Here is a 20,160-nt window from a genome sequence, read left to right as displayed (position 1 = left end):
AAAATGAAATTTTAAACAGAAGATTTAACTTCTTTCAAGTTTGGTTTTCAAACAGATCGAGAGGACCCTAAAGCAGACTGTAAGATGCTTTTAATACAACAAAAAGAGGCTAAACAAAAGGCTTCTGGTATCAGTTGGTGATTTGTGTCACTTACATCTCTGTTAAAGGTTATCTCCTCCTCTAATCTTGATTTTTGTTCCTCTTTTCCTCCCTCTCCCTACCTCCCTCCCTCCATCGTCTCCTTCCTCTCCTCCTCTCTGCACAGCCTGTAAGGATCTGGCGGCCCACGGCAGAGACAGAAAGCCCAACGCTTTGGTCCAGGTGTCTGTCATAGATCCCCACAAGCAGCACCTTGTCGCTCAGACCTGCACAGAGATAGTGGAGGTAAGGACACACACACAAACACACACACATGAAGCATCCTCCTCTGCCTCTCTCTGACCTTTGATGTTTGTTGTTTGGCTCTGTCTCTGGGTCACTGGTTCTTCCTCGGTGTTCTCTCCATCTCTGTCTGCCCCCTTTTTTTCCTCCCACATCTGACTCATCGAGCTGGAACAGACAACCAGAGTTAACCTTCTCTTCCCTGTGACAGTTGAGTCCAGACATTTAAAAGAGTTGTGACTCTCAGTCAGTATCATCCCTCAGTATGTGCAGAGTGTGTTTGTGGGTTTAATTGTGTGGAAGCTTCATGTGGTGAGAGTGTTTTTGTGCTCTCTGACCTCTTTAAATGCTCCCTTTATTACCTCCAGTGTGACATTGCTGTCTCAAAGTCAGCCACACAAGTGTTTTTCTGGGCGGCAGCAGCTGCCCCCTGTCCCACTGTGGAACACCCACTTACACACATGTATGACCACGGACACACACATATTTTTTTTCTTTCCTCACACGAAGACTGAGTTTCCTGACGCAAGTTATTTTCCAGCTAATCCAGTGAAGCTAAATTAGCATAACTCTCTTTCAAAGACTTCATTTTCATCTGCTTTTCCCCTCAGTCCTGTCAGGGGAACGGCCGCATGTGTGTGTGTAAGCATGTGTGTGTGTGAGTAGAAGCACAGGATGTGGTAGGATAGCGTTTGCTGGCTCAGCCGGCTCTGCAGACACTCAGAGACCCGCTGGAGTTTTGATTTCATGGCTGTAATGTTCGGGAGTGGAAGCTGAGGATATGGACTGCTTTCGACTTCACAAAAACAGGGTATGTGCACGTTTTGTGTGGTTTTATGAGCTATGCTTGCAGTATTTGTATAAGAGGTGTGAGTTAAGATAGTGTGAGGAGATCCCTCTGCAGTATATTCCTTTTATTAGTCGGAAGAGTGTAATAAAAGCGATGACGCCTACTATTTTATATACCTTTTTATCCAACACTTCACAGTGAATTCAGATCATTAATAGGAGGATTATTTATCCTTAGCAAGTAGCAAAGCTATGCAAAAATCTCAATGTGACTTTAAAACTCTCTTTGAATGAAGCGCTAGTTTGTTTAGAGGAACAGAGGTGACTTGTCAGGACAGTGGTAACCTGCAGGGTTTCACACAGATACACTGTCATCCAACATGCACAGCAGCAGATGTTCATTAACCTGTGTGGCCAAAGGAGGACCTGACCGCGTGTGTGAGTGAGTGTGTTCTTGTGTGTACCGGGGGGGGCCCTTCTCTGCGTGTGTCTGTGTGTGTGTGTGTGTGTGTGTTTCTCGTATGAATCTGAAGACTGCCACTTGTGTTTCTCCTGTTTGTCACATTCCAGGGATGCCAGCTCTCAGCAGCTGCCGCCAGCTTTGCTGGACACTGACTCCAGTCTTTGTCGCATGAAAGCTTTCGGCACGAGTCCTACTCACGAGAGAGGTTTATTATCAGGGAATCTATGGTGTATGATGTCAGAGTTTAATTTAGGAGATCATTGATGAAACGTGCCGGCTGCTATTTAACCATCTGAAGTGTTACAGGTGAATAACTAGAGAGGTTAGATAAACAGGATAGCTATTATGTTTGATCTGGACTTCACCAGTTTAAAGAACTGAACTCTTAATGGTTTTTTTTGCCTCTTTGTCTCTCAAGTACAGACTACCTCACAACCTAACAACTAACTGCTACTGTTAAAACATGAGACAATGTGTTATCCTGTGTTATTACACGGCTGTGTTAAATACTTGATTCTGATTGGTTAATTCCGGCATTCCGAGGTCTGTTATTTCTCAATAACAGACCATTGCTATGAAGAACAGACCATTGCTAGGGATGCGGCTCTAATCGCACAATCCGGAGGACTAACTGTAATCATATTAATCTGCTGTAAGAAGTCTGGTAAATTTGACCTCGGCTTGTTTACAGAGGGGAAAAAAAGATAAGAGATAAAAACAGCGGAGGGAAGGCAATGAAGGTTAAACGATGCAAAAACTGAAGGCTACGACAGAGAGATCTGCAAAATGAAGACGGCACATGAAGTAAACATTAAACAGAACACAGTACGTGATACGGTGGTGTTAAAAGACGGTGAATGGAAAAGAAAATGTCAACAGATGAGACAGAACTGAAATAAAAACATTTTTAAATTAACAAAATATATTGTGTAAAAGTATTTATTTCGTAAGTGAACGCTGTGTAATAAGCCGGGTAATGTACAGTGAGCAGGTTGTTATCGCGGAATGGAGCCCCAACAGGGTGAGCAGGATCCCTTACTTAAAAGTACGCAGCGTCAACAGACTAGAACAGGTAAAATAACATAGGCTACACTTAGAAAGGCCAGCATGTTTATATATTTAATATATGGGTAGAAATTAGTCAGGAACTTCAATGTTCAGTAACAATATGATGAAGAAAAATCAAAAGAAATAGATCCTTTAAAAAACATATTTACTTGGTGTTGAAATGAAATAAGCAGCGTTTACACAAAGGTATACTGTATATCGGGCCAAAAGATTTGTGCCAGCTGGTAAAAGTAGTTTTAGCAGCTGTGTTTAACTTTTGGCCACATTTAGTATTATTGTGGTAAAAGTCTGGCTTTAATCTAATGAATAGTCCCCTCCTCTCCTGTGGCATATTATTCCTAAGAATTTGCTATTTTTGTTTCCTATCCAAATTAGGAAGGTTAGCTCCATGTGAAAGCTTCACTGTGTTCACACACACTAAGAAAATACTTTTATGTTACTGTCAGTGTATTGAAATGGGGAATTGAGCTGCTATTTTGATAACTGGGCGGGATTTAGGCTCTAATTGGGCTATTTGGCACAATCAAAAAGTCTGGTAACACTGCTTGGTGCATGCCTTGTTATTGTCTTAATAGAACAAAACTATAAAGTCCATCACCTCTTAAAGCGTAAGAAGATGAACACATACACTTCACAGTACTAATCTAAGATGTATTTCTATATTTCCACAAAAGACAGAGAATTTTTGTCTCCACAGAGCAATGACAGTCTCAGTGTGGCTTCTGTATCTTAATCTAGTGTTGGTGAAACAGAAAGGACCGGTGACAACTTAAGTAGAAAATCTAAAGCCCTCTAAATCTCTTTAAAGTGCAATAGGAAGCATCTTGGACAAATTGTATTTGAAGCTGGCGAGACAATTGCTATCCAGTATCTGGCAGGAAAATCCCCTTCCTCAAACATGAGCGATGGGGTCCTGGAGTGGTGGTACTCGAGGGGGATTTGACGTCACGCGAAGTCAAGGGATATAAACGGGCCTTTGATGTCATGCTAGTGAAGCGAAGAACCCCCTGCCTGGAACAAGTCCAAAAAGTCTAGTCTAGTCTGTGTGTGCGTGTGTGTGTGTGTGTAATTATGAGTGGTCAAGGGAGGGAGGAAAAGAGGCTCAAGCCAGAAAACTCGTACTTCCCCCCGAACCCAATTATCGCACACACCCTCTAATGTCCTAAATTAGCCCTTACACTGATGTTTGCAACCCAAACGGACAAAAAGACGAGAGCGGGGCAGCTGCTTATCATAGCATATGTTGACCGCTTGTATCACAGGCTGGCTTACACCTTTGTGTAAATGGTTACAGGCTTAGCACTTTAGCTCATCTCAGCCCATCAGTCGCTCTAAGAAGATTCAGCCACGTCTGAGGCTGCCAAGCATGCTGGTAAGTCTGAATGAGGCCTTTTCAGTGTGCCAGTGAGGGAGGTGTACAGGGTTGTGTGTGCGTGTACCTGCACATTCTGGAGTATAATGGCTCTGTCTGTCTTTTTGTCAGCGTACAGTAGAGATATACATCCAGATTAGCGCTGAGCTCAAAGCGGTGCATTGGTTCCACTGTGCCTGTAGCCGCCGTGCTGAATGGGGCTGTGTGTTTAGGATGTTAGCGTACACAAACCACAAAGCTGCACGGCTGGGCGGCAAAATGGTAGCGGGCATCAGGACTGGTATTACCCTGTCTGCAGAGGCTGAAACAAGATGCTGTAGACTTGTTTAGTTTCCCCTCTGTCAGCGCATGGAAGATTTCTGGAGGATCAGTGGGGTTAGTGGTGCGGTGAGGTGGTGGGTCTGTGTGTTCCCTCTGTGTGTATGTGTGCAGTCGAACACATAATTCTTCCTTTGTGTGTGTGTTAAGTACACTGCTGTTTTTAGGGCGCTTCATGCTTTTGGAGTCGAGGACTCTCGCTTGTTGGTGTGTCAATCCCACCTGAGCTGCAGTTATGTGATTTACCCTTTATTTAGCAATTTGTTCTGTCTATGAATAACAAACGTACACAATTCGTAGGTGTTTTAAGGCAATAATCAGCCATCTGCAGGCATGTCTGAGGTATAAGACTGACAAAGAGACTGCATACTGACAATGAAGAATCAACTTATTTAAGTAGAATCACTGCGTTTGGCTAGAGCTGCTGGTCAGTCTTCAGCTCTCTTGCTGCTGGATCTATCAGCTACCTTTGACACAGCGAACCACCAAATCCTCCTCTCCACACTCTCTGAGCTTGGTATCTCAGGATCTGCCCTCCACCGGTTCATGTCCTACCTCTCAGGGAGATCATTTACCATATCTTGGAAGAGAGAAGTGGCGAAACCCTACAGCCTGTCCACAGGGGTGCCTCAAGGGTCAGTGCTCGGTCCCCTGCTCTTTTCAACATTCACTTGGTGCAATCCTTCGCTCCCACGGTTTCTCATACCATTGCTCTGCGGACACTTTGGCAGGTATCTCGCCATGCCTTGCTAATATCTCTAAATGGATGAAAGAAAGCCACTTTCAGCTCAACCTGTCCAAGACGGAGCTCCTTGTCATCCCAGCCAGTCCATCCATGCAACCACAGATCAATATCCAGCTTGGACAAACTGAACTCATGCCCACAAAGTCTGCCCGGAACCTGGGTGTCATGATTGACGACCAGCTTACCTTCAAGGTCCACATGGCCATGATTGCTCGGTCATGTCAATTTACCCTGTACAATATCAGGAAGATCAGACCCTACCTGTCAGAGCACGCAACACAACTGCTGGTACAGGCTCTCGTGATATCATGCATTGACTACTGCAACTCCCTACTGGCAGGCCTTCCTGCATGCACATTCAAACCTCTGCAGATGATCCTGAACGCAGCAGCGTGACTGGTCTTCAATCAACCCAAAACAGCACACATCACTCTTCTGCTTATATCCCTCCAGTGGCCCCCAGTTGCCACTCGCATCAAATTCTCAACCCTGTTGCTCGCTTACAAACAAAACAAAAACGTCTCCTGCCTACCTGAACGCCCTCATCCAGGTCTACACTCTCTCCTGCCCACAGTGCTCTGCCAATATGGCAGTGGTAGAGTCGGTCGTCTCTCAGTTGGAAGGTTGGGGGTTCGATTCCGATGTCGAAGTGTTAAATTGCTCCCGAAGGCATAGCCAGCGGGTATGAATGCATAGATCCTGATTGGAAATTGGCACTGAGGTTATTGCCATCAGTGTTTGAATGTGAGTGTGTAAATGTTACAGTGTTACAGTTTTGTTTAGCAGACGCTTGTGTCCAAAGCGACGTACATCTGAGAGTTATTGCAACACATGCAATGATCAAGACAGGAGGGAATGAAAGGCGCCTGGTAATCCCATCACAACTGGGCCCTAAGCCAGACTCTTATCCTAGGTAGTCCCGTGGTGGAATGAGTTACCAAACTCCTTTCGGTCCGCAGAGTCCCTTTCCACCTCCGCATTGATGCTATTGATGACGACGATATTGAGGATGTTGATTAGGATTTCCTGATGATGATGATATTGACAATGTTGTTGATGGTGTGCAAAAGAATATGCTTCTTTACGCCCTGTGCACTGCCTGTCGGTACCTGTGTCTGATCACACTTGAAGCTGTTTGTTGGCACTTACTGACTTTGTTCCCTCCTGTCTTGATCCTTGCTTGTGCTGTATTAACTCTCAGACGTACGTCGCTTTGGACAAATCTGCAAAATGAAACTGTATCATGGTAGAGTAATAAAAGGGTGTTGTATCCAGTAAAACATTTGGATCTAACTTACATCTTTCTGGGATCAAAACGTCCATTCAGATGCATTTGTTTCCGTGTGCAGACTTTACTCTTTAAATCGAGTGACAACATTTTGCTGATATAATACAGCATCAGTTAGTTTTTGTAAGATAATTTGTGTTCCACATAAATGACTTCCTGTTAGTCTAACAAAACAAGTTGTGTGTTTGAGTGTTTGTATCCAACAAAAGGAAGTGATTCGCATCACATTATAAACACCAGTTAGAATGTTCCCCTTATGATTATGTCTCATTTTCAGTGCTATATAGAAAGATGCTTGTACTTATTGTTGATATGTTTTTTTTTGCTGAAGGGTGTGACAATACATTCATGCATGTCTGCCAGTCTGTCTGTGTCAGTCTCATTACCCCTCCCTGGCCTGTCCCCGCAGCGTCCCAGAGGGCTGCATTCTAAAGACGCCCATCAGAGGGGAGCAGAGGAAGAGGAAGTCCCCGGTGTAAACACAGAAGGCTTTGAAATAGTTCAAACCAAAACTAAACATTTCTTGACCCTTCTCAGAAAAGCCCCCTTAGCTCCTTATGCAGTCATTTAAACTTGTGTCAGAATTAATTATATTTAATGATCATGTTTAAGAGTTTATTTTGGGTGCCAAATTGTCCCGAATTAAAACAGCCGTTTAAATCTCTAACGTCTAGAATCTTCTGTCTGTCAAGACTTTCAAAAGTCCCTTTTATTTTTTGAAACTGCAGACTCAGTTTATTCTCTCTTGTTGAAAAGAAAATTTCTCCCAACAGGTGAAACAACTGACATGCAGGTCCTCACTCCCCTGACACTGCAGCAGTCTAAGAGAGAGGTTTTTAAATCTAAAGCAAACACCAGATGCCCCCTTGTCGAGGTGGACGTTTTTACAGTGTAATGAAAGCAAGCTCTCTGCCGGCCATGGCAAAAACAAGCCCTGCAGTTCAACAAGCAAAGAAGAGATAACTGGGTTTTGTGAATTCAGGAAAGTTTTGAGTGAATATTAGTTTACATGCAGCCCTCTGGTGTGTTTAAAGACCCTGCTCAGGCTGCCGGGAGCACCTTTTTAATCCCATTGCCACTGCGCCAACCTACCTGTCAACAATTGTTGCTCCTGGCCTGAAGTCTCAGTAGGAAGACTGTAGTTATGCCAGAGCTGCAGGTAGAACCCACCAGGGAGAGCTCTATCTACTCCCTTTTTTTTTGTGCCCAGGAGAGGCATCCGGGGAGGTGAGAGGAAGAGGGAGAAAACGCCGGGAGGAGGAGGAGGAAGATGAGGACAGGCTGAGCCCAGCTGTTGGCTCATTTACCCACCAAAGTCTCTCCCCCCTGGCTTCCTGCTTTTTTATGAACACGTGTGTTGCAGCTCAAATGTGCGCAAGGGTACACACTTTCGTGCATGCACCCACACGCACACACACAGAGTATCTCAACCTGTTTCTGTGCTGTCCCTCTGTCTGACAGGCGAACAAAGACCCGCTGTTTCTGACGGGGGTGACCTTCCCTTCAGAGTATCCTGCAAGCCCGGAGACATTAGTCAAGCTGACTGTGTATGATGCAAAGGACAAGAGCCAGGAATCAGTGAGTAAACAGTTGTTGTGTTTCTCTGTGTGTGTGTGTATGTTTGAATGTAGTGTGTGAGCCAGGAAGTTAATGATGAGAATGTGTTGAAAGCCCGTTGTGATGCAGTCGCCTTTCAAGTTTTGTCTGTGCAGCGCTGAGCTTTACACTTTACAGGGGATGAACATGAAAAGCAGTGAGAAATATGCAGCAGAATCTCATTATGTTTAAATTTATCCTGCAGATTCAGAGGGGCAAAAAGTCGCATGCTGATCTGTAGCAGGCGGCAAATTATGGCACCATCCTATAATCATTCATTTAGGTCCGTTTCAGACCTTCGCCTTGAGTTTGAAAGGAGCAGGGTGTGCGACCTCCGCTGAGCATCTGAGCATGGCAGCTGTTCTTTAGCGTCGCCCTCCTGGGAAAACCAGCCGGCACATCAGTGAGAATGTAAAAGAGACCCAGACAGAGAATCCTGAATGGGCTGGGCCCTCTGATTCAGACGTCTTAAACAGACTCTATAACAGGCTCGTCGGTGTGGGCGTAAACATGATCTTAATCAAGAAACCCACTCACCCGAGGATGCCAAAATCTTAATCTGGCATAACTTCTAATGAAACATTCATGAGCTCACGATGAGGAAGGACTCCATTATACTGTAGCAGTGGTGAGAATGTGGAAATGATTTTGCGCTGGCTCGAAGCCAGCAGTAGCACAAGCAGGGTTGTATTGTCGATTTGTTTAGCCTTAGTCACTTTTTCTGCACTTAGTATGACTGTTCAGTGGTCTGTAGCTTTAAATGAAATCTACCTGCATCAAGGTGCGTGAGCTGTTTAGTTTAAAATCCATGCAAATTGTATAAATTATATTAACAGTATATAAGTCAGCAAGTGAAATACAGTATGTTAAAATGAGTAAAGTTTACCTGCATTACCAAATTTCCAACAGTAACAACCCAAAACACCATCTTAAAATCTACCCAAAGATTTTGGGTCTGTCCTGCAAAGTGTGCCTGCGTCAACGATCTCGGCTGCAGGCCTTGTGGATTAATAGGTGCGAGTATCACCAGTGTCGGTGCGCCATCAGTTAAGATTCCTGTTTAACATTTTGCTGTGTATCATAAAATGAATGAATTTATTTACATTATTTATTGATTAGTTAACTGTGTCTGCATATGACAAGATATTCAAATTTGTAGCCCTCTGTTGGCGGTTACACTAGCTGAATGTTAGTAAGTAAATAAACAGGAGCAGACTAATGTTGTCGATAATTTATTTTCATTTGAGCATCTTGAATTCCCGAAAGGCTGCACAGCAGTGCAGTGGTTAGCGCTGTCGCCTCACAGCTAGAGGGTTCCCGGTTCGGAAGTAGGGGGCACTTCATGTTCTCCCCCATGCATGCGTGGGTTCCCTCCGGGTACTCCGGCTTCCTCACACAGTCCAAAGACATGCTGGTTAGGTTCACCTGTGACTCTTAAATTGCCCGTAGGTGTAAATGTGAGCATAAAAGGTCGTCTGTCTCTGTGTTTTAAGAATTATTATTACTCATTTTTAATTTATTTTAGTCTATCATAGTTGATAAATGTAGGTACTCTTCTCTCAAATCACTGGGTAAATGTATCAAATATAGGCAGCTTTTTATAGTGCACAAACTAAAGCCCAATAGAATGCTCTTTAAAAGCTTTTAAACCAGGATGCCTCATGAGCTCCATCAAACACCTCAGGACTCGCAGCACCTCCAAACATCATTTCCACTGGATGATAGAAATAATCCTTTTCCTCAACGCCTTCATGCAAACTGACAGATTATTGCTCGTCCTACAGAATCTGCAGTAGATCTGATTTACTGCATTTATAACAGCATATACCAGAAGCAAGCATTTTATTGACCTATAGGTTATGTAGTTGTAGCTTACCTGCGTAGCTCCTAAAATTTATTTTAATGCATTGGTTGGTGTGCACAATAACGTCTGCCTCCTGAGATGTACAGCACATCCCACTACAGCAGGGAGATCTCCTGGTCCTGCATACATATTGGGTGTGCTATACTTTATTATGTCTCTGTGTATTTGTGCGACTCTACGCCTCCCGGAGACAGTATCGCCGTAGAAAAGAGAGCCTGGACTTGTTTCTCCTGGTGATAAAGGGGAAAGTGAAGCTGATTTGAGGCTGATAACGACTCCACCTGCTGATTATATATTCATGAAACTTGATCATAGAGCTTCTTTTCCAGATAGTCGATTCAGGATGAAGTGTTTGCCAAAACTTCAAGAAATGGCTATCTTGTCCTTTTCCTGCTTGTACAGCACTTGTACAAGTGCAGTTTCATCAGGTAGCACACAAGTAAGTAGCATTCTTTTGGTACTGTTGTTAACTTGTGTGTATTGTTCTGTAGTCATTTACCTCTTTAAATTCGGCCTGGAAACATAATCCCAGATGAAATCTGCTTGGAATGGGAACACAATGGTTTTATTCTAAGGTGTGTATTGAATATTCATGTTGAACAGCACCCATGTGAGCTCAACACTGTATAAACACTCCATTCATTGCCCGCCTCCTTCCTAGGAGTACTTGTTGTGCTGTGCAGTTTGCTGCCACCAGAGGTTTTTACCGAACAGGAAACGCAGAAGGGTTATGGCTGCATACACACATATTTAACTCAGACCTGGTTAAATATTTACCAGCTAAATTCATGTTAATAGGATGGCTTTATTTAAAAAAACACTTAGGTGCTCTTTAATGGCACAGCAGTGTGCAGGCGCTGTATAAAATGTGTTTTTAATAACTGCTTTAGAATTAGGATTTTTAAAAGTCTCCCATGCTGTCCCTCTGTCTCTCTCTTTCTCTCTGAGTGATATTTCTCAGTCGCTCCTGTCAGTCTGTCACGGCCGTCACTGATAGACAACCCAGCTTTTCACTCAATCCTGGCGTTGAGAGCTTAAGGCCGCGCCAACAGCCGAACAGGACAGGTGCTGTCGAGCCTTCTTCATTCCCTGCCAACCGTCGCCCTCAAAGAAGTTTTAGATGATGAGCAACTTTTTACAAAAAAACTGAGCACAACCCTCTCTCCATTTTGTAGGTAGACACATTATTGTGGCCTTACACCTGGGGCTCCGCTCGGCCGGGCGCAGCGCTCTTGTCTCGGTCTCATTAGAGCCTCTTTAAGTGACACAGGCCTGACCCGCAACATGAGCTGGCACAATGCGTCAGCCCCTAGCTGCTTAAAGAAGGCAGATCTGGAGTCACTCAGCCACGACTCAGTCATTTAATTTAGCTTTATTTCTTTTTTTGAGAGAGAGAGCGCTGGGGTAAATTTGTCATGTTTGCGTGAGTGCGTATGCGTTTTACAAATCAGCTGTCAAAAGTTTTACATATCACTCTCGTCTCCAGCAGCAGATGTTTTGCCACGAGCTGATTCACTGCAATGGAAAGCACATAGCACACATGGTAAGCGCTGAATATTTATTTAAAAAAAAAAAAACGTAGCAAATTTGCTGTTTGGTCTGATATGCCACAGCAGCAATTTAGCATAAGAGTTTTGGAGTGGAAATAAGAAGGGAGGAAATTGTAACGTGAGGAGGAGGGAACTGATGGAGCGAGGTTTATAGATGACTGCTTTAACATTCGTGGAGAATTTCATAGGCGGATGATTCCCCTCCGCCTTGGGCTTCGCATTTAGATATTCTAAGATGACACTGGCTGCTTGGTCATGAATATTTGAGAGCACGCACAGGGCTGAGAGGACGATAAGTGAGGGAGTGGAGGTGTGAGAAGGAGTACGACAGGGTTAGATATCTCTCAGGTGTAAGTGATCCCACCCTGAAGCCCTGGTTGTCAAAGGATGACAGGCTAGCCTTACTTTGTCACTGATGTCTTACCTGCAACTGCTCTTTGAATGATCCCAGGGGGGGCAGTACATTTCCTTTCAGCTCGCATTCTGATCACTGAGCGCAGAAGAGTTACCTCTGGCTGAAAGAGATCACTTCGCTGAAAGAAACTTCATCACAGGCTCAGCCAAATTTGTGATCATCATGACTTAAACAAAGATGCTTCAAAGTACAACAGTTATCTCATGGCACTTTACATGAACAGCATATCTACATTGTACGCTTTGTTGTCTTATTCACAGAGATCCGACATTAATCCACCAATGAGAAAGCAACTGGCGACAGTGGGAAGGAAAAAAACGTCCTTATAACAGGCAGAAACCTCGAGCACAACCAGACTCATTGTCATCTGCCTCGACTGGGTGGGATAGAGGGAGAGACTGAACGAGAGAGACAGATGCATAACACACTCAGGCTGGGTTGCACCAACAAGGAGGAAGGAGAATTTTTTTTAAAAAAATTTTTAGATTATTTTTTTGGCCTTTGCCTTTATTTATAGGACAGCTGAAGATAGACAGGAAATGTTGGGAGTAGAGAGTGGGGGATGACATTCACCAAATGATCGGCAGACCGGGAGTCGAACCCGCGATCAGTGCGACGAGGATCGCAGCCTCTGTACGTGGGGCGCCCGCTCCACCAACCGAGCCAAACAGTGCCCCAACAAGGATTAATTTAATCTAAGATTAGTTCTAATCTGAGTTCAGCAAAACTAGGTTTAAAATGAGTAAGTCCAGTTAAAAACTGATCTCTGTTTAGTACATCCAAGTTTATTGCCCGAGATGAAACAGAGTTTCATCAGTATAGAGATGCTTGTTTACCCAAATTCAAATAAATAAACAAACTGGGGTTTAAAGAGAGGTTAAAATTTAATCTCTCCTAATTTTAAGATAGTTTTGAAAGTTTGGTGCAACATCATTTCAAGTGAAACCATGACTTAATTGGATTTAAAAATGAAGCCGTGTTGGTGCAACCCAGCCTTACTGTATAGTTGCAATGCTAAAAATAGTTGTATAAATATGGCTAATATTAGCAATAACAAGTATGACTGATAATCGTTGGGGTCGAGCAGGTCCACAGCTGGTGGTCTGCGTCGACAATGCACGGGAACAAGAGAGCACAAAAACATGCATTGAGAGGAACTGAATCAAAGAGAGAGAGAGAAGAGGAAGAGGAGAGTAGAGTGAGAGCAAGAGTGGAAGATGGAGTCATGCAAACCATGTATGGCTCTTAGATTAAATCTCATTATTTTTAAAGTTCATCATCGTCGTTCATGTGAGTGAGGTACGATAAATAGAGTCTTTATTTAAAAGCTTATAAAAGTGGCAAATATGATTATTTGTGGTCCATCAGGTATGTGCTCACTTATTTCTGTGAAGAGGCCTGAAGACACCCCGCTAATGACAGACCTGTGGTTTGTTGTCAGTGCAAACCTATTACTGAGTGTTCTGGTGGTATAAAGCGATAGGACAGCTGCCTCTGGAAGAGCTCTTCTCTCTAATCACAGCCTCATTTATCCTGCCTTTGGTCGCTGCAATCTGGGATGAACGTGTAATGCACTTTTCAGTTTGCATTCCTATTACCGGCCATGGTGAGGAATTTTGATTGCTTTCTGTGCTGTGCAGCGTAGTGTGACAAACAAAAGGCCTCATCGGAATAAAACAGGAAAATGGCGCATGTCCGGCCATTTCCATAAAGCCGCAATAAAATGTATTCAATCAAATAAAACACAAGCAGAGGGGTTTTTACTGTGCGACTATAATGGCCATTTCTTCCTCTGGCTGCCACAAGCAGCCTGATAAACACACACACACACACACACAAATACACACACTATCTGCACTAAAGGGAAAGAGCAAGATATCTATGATTCAGAGGGCAATGGAGAAAGAGGTGATCAAAATTCCATCTCAAACCGCGTCCTGTTTGCCACACTCACACACAGACACACACACACAAAAATACGCACACATATACTCTTAGAAAATTGGATAGAGGTTGTATGAGAGGAGAGCCAAGCATAGGTAGTATGAGGCATTGTTTGATTCTTTTCAGTAGGTCCCCTTTTTAACTTTTCATACCGGTTCAAAACCAGACTTGGAGACAGAGAAATAATTAATGTTGTCTGAGTGGTGCTTAAAAACCATTTGTTCTGTCTCCCTGTGTAGTTTCAGTCGTGACTTTGTGTAAGAAATCAGGAAGAGGGCGGCCTGGCTTCCCCACAGTTGGTTGTACCCATTGGAACAATTTCATAATCAAACAGAGTCCAAAAAATGTGAAGCAGCACACCCAAGGGGAAGTTACAGCCCTGTATTAATCTGAATAACCATCTCATACATCCAGGTTCTTTTAAGGAAGACTAAATCTACTATATGACTGCACCAAACAAAAGAAGCCTTTTTACTAGCCTGAAAACGTTAGCTTAAGTGCTGCTGTAGCTGCGCAATTAAGACACCAAAGGGGAAGTAACAGCCCTGTATTAATCTGAATAACCATCTCATACAACCAGTTAATTTTAGGGAAGACTAAATCTACCAGACAACCACACAAAACACAAGTAGCCATTGTCATTAGCCTGCAAACGTTAGCTTAAATGCTGCTGTAGCTGTAGTTACACTAAAGTATATTTTGACTTAGAGATTAGCAACACAATTATAAAGACAGTGGTTCAGGAATTACCATTTGCTAAGAACATTATATATTATCTATAACATTAGATGTCACTCATTAGCAGTGGGAAAACTTGGTGGCTATAAAAAGTGAACAAGTTCAAATTTCAACAATTAACTGCAAAATATAGCAGTTTTTTCCAGTCTGTTTCTCTAACACACAAAACGCTTATCTAGCTTAAACTTTTTTTACAAGAATAATGGAGAGCAAAAGCAGGCAGAATGTAATGCGCTGTAATAACATCCTGGCTCCCATCGGCAGCCATCTGACGATGATTTAGCTTCTTATTAATCTCTATAAACGGACATCTGCATGCCAACAGCTAACAATCTGTTCTAGATCAAAAATTCAACTTGAGATAAATTCCCTTGACGCTGTGTCACGAAAGCTATTCAGCGTTCAGATTTCCCGATTTCCTTGAATGCATCAGATCGATCCGACCTCCGTTCCACAAACGAGCATTTCAAAAGTAGTTTTCTTCTCCTCTTGACGACAGACCTGACAAAGATTCATTTTCACTTTTTACAAATCTGCATCATGACGTTGAAATTTCAGCAAAGGTAAGACCCGTTAATTTAAGTAAATCACAAGAAAAACGTTTTTTTTTTTCTGTAACAATGCAGCACGCGGAGAAGGAAGTCTGGATTGGAAGTCGTTCATCGTTGTCCCCAGAGGCTATATCGTCATCAGACTATAGCCGAGATCTTAGATTGACGGTTAACCACTCATTTAAACAATTTGCCTTCATGGTTTATACAGCTTTGTGGGTAAATATTGTCTCATGGCTTCCAAAGCATACATATCTTACACTGAGTGTATTGAATTGTGACTCTAAATGGCAGATGTTTCAGGGAGTTATGGCCATGGGGAATTGAGAGTTAACGCTTGATTAAAAATTTAAATTTTCAACAACATCAAAATGAATTTGAATGCTAAAATAAAAACTAAATTTTGAATAGATATAAACTGATTTGACATGACATGGTAAATACTTCTGTTAGCTTTTAGTCACACCTTTTCTACACAATGTTGCATTTTTGCGATGCTTGCAGTTTCTCCTATTCTGCTGTCTACCTGATTTAGGAAGTGTTTGACTGGCAGATATTAGCCACATCTCAGGAGGCGGCGTGAGCAGCCACTGTTCCACGGTGAATTGTCGCTCCAATTATGAACTGCTGAAGTATGGAGAATCCCAGCCTCAGTTAATCCTGCTCTGTCAATAATCATGATGTGTAAAAGGCGGTGACTTGACATATTTTTGGCATAGGCACTTGCTTTTAGCTGGATGAGTGTCAATGTGGTGGGAATTTTCTGTAAGTGCACGAGTTTACTGCCAGAAAGAGAGAGAGAGAGAGAGAGGGAGGAAGGAGGGGGATAGGAGCAGACAAGGAAAGGGAGCAGACTGAGAGAGGACTAGAGGACACACACGCACACACACACACACACACACACTCACAGAAACACACTTTTACAAGAACCAATCTCAGAGATATCCCAGAAAGGTCTTGGTAGTGATTGGGTGGACAGCTGAGCAGTGATAACCTACGAGAGTAACAGTCCTCAGATAAGGACTGTCTCTTGTCTGATGGCCACTTTGCCTCTCTCACCATCATTGTGCCAATGTCAGAGCCAATGTCACAAGTGCTGAAAAGTGCTGCTGTTCAAGTCGGCAATACTAAAATTAGTCAAACTAGTGACCTCTGTCTCACCCTCGCTCGAGAATGTGAGAGACTTTAACGATGCTGTTACTTTAACTATGAGCAGTATAAAAACCATTTTCCTCTGTTTTAGTATTAAATCTACTGCTCTAATGGATGTGTGCCAGGCCAGTGGAGGCATACTTTCTTATCCAATTAGTATAATGTCAACTTAAAATGTCACAAGAACTGTCAATACAAAACAGTGTGTCCTGTCTTATTAATTAGGGTCTTTTATTTTCTGGTGAATACAGATACATTCAGAGCCTCCTCTAGGATTATGTCATTGCCTTTGTAATCTCAAATTATCGTTTCTTTAATTTTGTCTCATAAAAACAATCATTGAACATGTGTAGTATTTTTTTAACCATTATTTATCCAGTGTGGTCACTGAAAGTAGTGCTTATTTGCAGTCAAACAGTATCACACTGTCACACTACAAGCCGCCCAGCACTATTGCAGTCTATGGTAAATAGACTCCACTTAAATAGCGCTTTAGTACCTTAATGGACAAAGTGCTTTTCAATCTATTTCTCATTCACCCATTCACAGACAGTCAGGAGAACTTTTGGTGAACTTTCTTGCTGAAGGGGATTGAAACCAGTGTTAATTTTGGCAGCTATTTTAGATAGTTAACGAGACGAGACTAAAGTGTTAGTGGTGGGCTGTCGGACGTTTAAGATCCATGATATTTCCCCCACCATGCGTCTAATCTGTCTGTCAAAATACAACCAATTAATTCCTGTAACTGGGTAACGCGGTTGGAGATGACGGGTATCATGAAGGTGGTTGTGAACTTTCTCTGTTAACCCAGGCTTTCTGCTTCAGGCTCTGTGCACGCTTGCAGATAAAGGGGCGTTTTACGCGTCATTTGACGCTTGTTCTGCACAAAAAGGAGAGATCATTGGCTGTCTGCTTCAGTTAGACTGTTTAAATGAAAACGTTTTCTTCCATTTTAGTCTCCTCTCTTTAACGAAAAACAAAACATACGTGTTGCAGGAGTTTTTATATCAACGATCTGTTTTTAGCTCGTCAACTTTACGTCTTCATCGTGGAAAAAACTAAACAAAAATGACACTGCTTGAGACACCAACGCTGTGGTTAATGGCTGACCCACTCTGAGTGCTCATTGGCTCACTGGGCTTAGGGGTCAAATTGAGGAGGAGGAGAAGCCGTGCTTTACTTTTTCTGCAGATTTATCATGCTCTGTTAACAGATGAAACCAATGGATATTCTCAGACCAACAACATAAGAAAAACAATATATAACATGTGAGGCTGAGACGTGACAGTGATTTGTAATAACCCTAGAATAAGTGAGTCAAAGATAGCTCCAGGTTCAAGATGTTAGGGGGTGCATAATGAATTCTACTTGAAAATTCAGTCAAAAGTTAGCGAAGGTGTGACTACCAGTCACAACGGAGAAGAGACAGCTCCATGGATGGTGACAGATTTGACATTTGTCAATCATGACATTGGCAGGCGAGCACACGGAGAGGGAACAATCATAACAGTGGGAACTTGATGGGTGGCTACTGGCATCAATCCTGTGTGTGTGTGTGTGTGTGTGTGTGTGTGTGTGTGTGTGTGTGTGTGTGTGTGTGTGTGCGTGTGAAAGAGAGAGAGAGAAACTTTTGGCTTTCAGCATCCAGCTGCAGTAAGATGCGTTGTAACGCCCTCACTCTCAATGCTGCAGTCTCAGTGCTTATGATCTGATATACTGTACACACAAGTTCCACTTTTGCCACTCTCACATTCCCCTCATTCCAACTGGCCTTAAATTATTCTCATTTATGTGCATTTAATTTCACATCGCAGCCAGGCAGGCAACAAAGAGTGCGTTTGATGGATTGCACTATTACGCTTCTGTGAACCTCCGGTTGCCTCTCTAAATCCTCTCGTCGCCTCTCCTTTTATCTGCTCCGCACCCATCAGGCGTCGCAGAGTGTCGTCGGAAATCCTCTTTCATAAATTCACATTGATTTCAACTTATTTTTCTAATTCGAAATGTCTGTGCTTTGACAGCCGGGCTTTTTATTCACTTGATTACCGAGCCCCTGATTCTCCTATAAAGTGTCACCCGTGGTCTCAGCATTTCATGCCCCATTACAAGCTAAAGTGAGGGGATAAAACATCAGTGTGGAGAGGACAGAGGGACCCGTTTTGCATTGTATGATAATTGGCGAAGCTTTTACTTTGGCGGCGATAAAGCACCTCTGGATGAGAAATTTGCTTTGAGTGCTGGTTTAGCCGAGGCTAGTTGCATAGACGATGTATGGATAAGATATTAGAGGGTGAAGTGTGTCTTGTTTGTGAACACAGCCTGTAAATTAAGCTCATCATTAAAGGCACTGTTGCAGCTTTTAACGTTATGGATTCAGAATATACCTTTTATGGCAAACATCCAAAACCTGAATGGGATTTGCCCTTCATAAGCCCCATACATTTTACAGACTAATGAATTATAGTGCTTCTTTCACATGTTCAGCGCAGACGGGTGAGATTGCCTTCAAAGCTTTAAAAAAACGACTCTGCCTGCCTCTTCTTATTAAAACTAAAATCCTGTTAACTTGAGCACACTTGTAAAAAGTGTTGGAGCCAGACAGATGACAATTGAGGGAGATTAATGGTGCCTGACCCAAGAGAATAGAAAGTTAAACACTCTAGTAGTATTCTATTGACGACCGAGCGCTCACTCTGCCATGTCAGGTTGACACTACATATGTCTCACATGGCTCTCTGAGAGGCCCCATGGACGGGTTGTTGGCAGCATCGCATGTCAGGCAGGGGGAATGTGTGTTCTAAAACATTCCTCTCCTTCCTCTGAAGCGCCCTCTCACAGTCATGATATCATTTTCATTGGCTGACAATACTTCAAACTGCTTTTACAGTAGGAAGGCACCAGATAATTACTCTGTTTACCCACATTGTTCCCCCCACTGTGTTGACGCGCACTTCAATAAAGTGACTCATTGTGCCAATGAATATTTACTATTGTTGGAAATGAACTGCACTCTAGGTTCTGTTGTGAAGCGGCACGCAGTCGTTCGTGAAAATAGTTGTTGGAATAGTGCACGCTCATTAAAGGCAACCAACTAAATCTAAGCAGTGAAGCTAATTACTTATAAAAGCTGCTGAGCAGATGTCTGCTGCTGGTGCCACGAGGAGACGCCCTTTTCTTTCCAGGGTGAAGCCGCAAGTTAACGCAAGTGAAGTAGGCTAGTAAACAGTCTATTTACACACGATGAGATCAGTGCCAAAGTATTTTTTCATTAGCATTTACAGTGATACATTTGTAACTTTGAAGAAGAGATGCTGCACTTACTGGGGGATTAGATTAGAGGGATCATACTGTAGGAACCTAGAACGAAAGTACAGTCACTTCACCTACTGTATGTGTTACTTATACATGCACACAAACACTAAAGAGCATGATACAACAATTACGAAAAGCATAAGTGCAAGGAAAACAAAGAGGAGAAAAATAAAAATAATAAAATGTCAAATCTGTAGACACGCAACCAGATTTTAGTACAGGAAATGTAGTCCAAGTACTGACCAATCATGTATCAGCAGGCTTATGTGTATGCAGGAAAAACAGTCCATGTGGAGAGCAAAAGCAGGCAGAACGTAATCCATCGGCGGTCATCTGACGATGATTTCTCTTTTTAAATCTCTATAAACAGATATCTGCATGCAAGTTCAGCTAACAATCTGCTCTACATCAAAAATTTCGACTTGAACTTGTATTGCCTATATGGTCGTCAGATGATAGCTGATGGGTTCCAAGACTGGTAAAATATGAAAGCTTGCGTAAAGTATGGATAGAACCAAACAAACAATAGCACAATTTAATGATTTCTTCAACATTTGGGGATATATGCTGAGTCATTGTGGTCCTGAAAGTTAGATAAGAAGATAAGTATGCC

The 20,160-nt window shown here is 42.8% G+C and overlaps 1 protein-coding gene across 4 annotated transcripts in view; it reads left to right on the top strand.

Annotated features, from left to right (window-relative positions):
- Window positions 1-306: 306 nt before the first annotated feature.
- inpp4b (inositol polyphosphate-4-phosphatase type II B) overlaps window positions 307-20,160 on the top strand; it is a 138,481-nt gene continuing 118,627 nt past the window's right edge. Inside the window, exons 1-2 of one of the 4 annotated variants that reach the window (XM_069666289.1) lie at window positions 307-385; window positions 7,887-8,003. Coding sequence is in view for 3 of the 4 variants with exons in the window: in XM_069666283.1 (XP_069522384.1) it covers window positions 1,164-1,193; window positions 7,887-8,003 (147 nt within the window). In the remaining variant the exon portion in view is untranslated. Of the gene's footprint in view, window positions 386-1,133; window positions 1,194-3,991; window positions 4,075-7,886; window positions 8,004-20,160 lie in introns of those variants that run through there. The other 3 variants (XM_069666283.1, XM_069666285.1, XM_069666284.1) reach the window with 3 other exon arrangements.

Source organism: Semicossyphus pulcher, unplaced genomic scaffold, assembly GCF_022749685.1.
Source record: "Semicossyphus pulcher isolate SPU_LCO1_2020_fin unplaced genomic scaffold, fSemPul1.0.p SCAF_17, whole genome shotgun sequence".
In the NCBI taxonomy this organism is placed as follows: Eukaryota; Metazoa; Chordata; class Actinopteri; order Labriformes; family Labridae; genus Semicossyphus; species Semicossyphus pulcher.
Note: the sequence above shows the minus strand (reverse complement) of the source record. Positions and strands in the feature narration are given on the sequence as shown.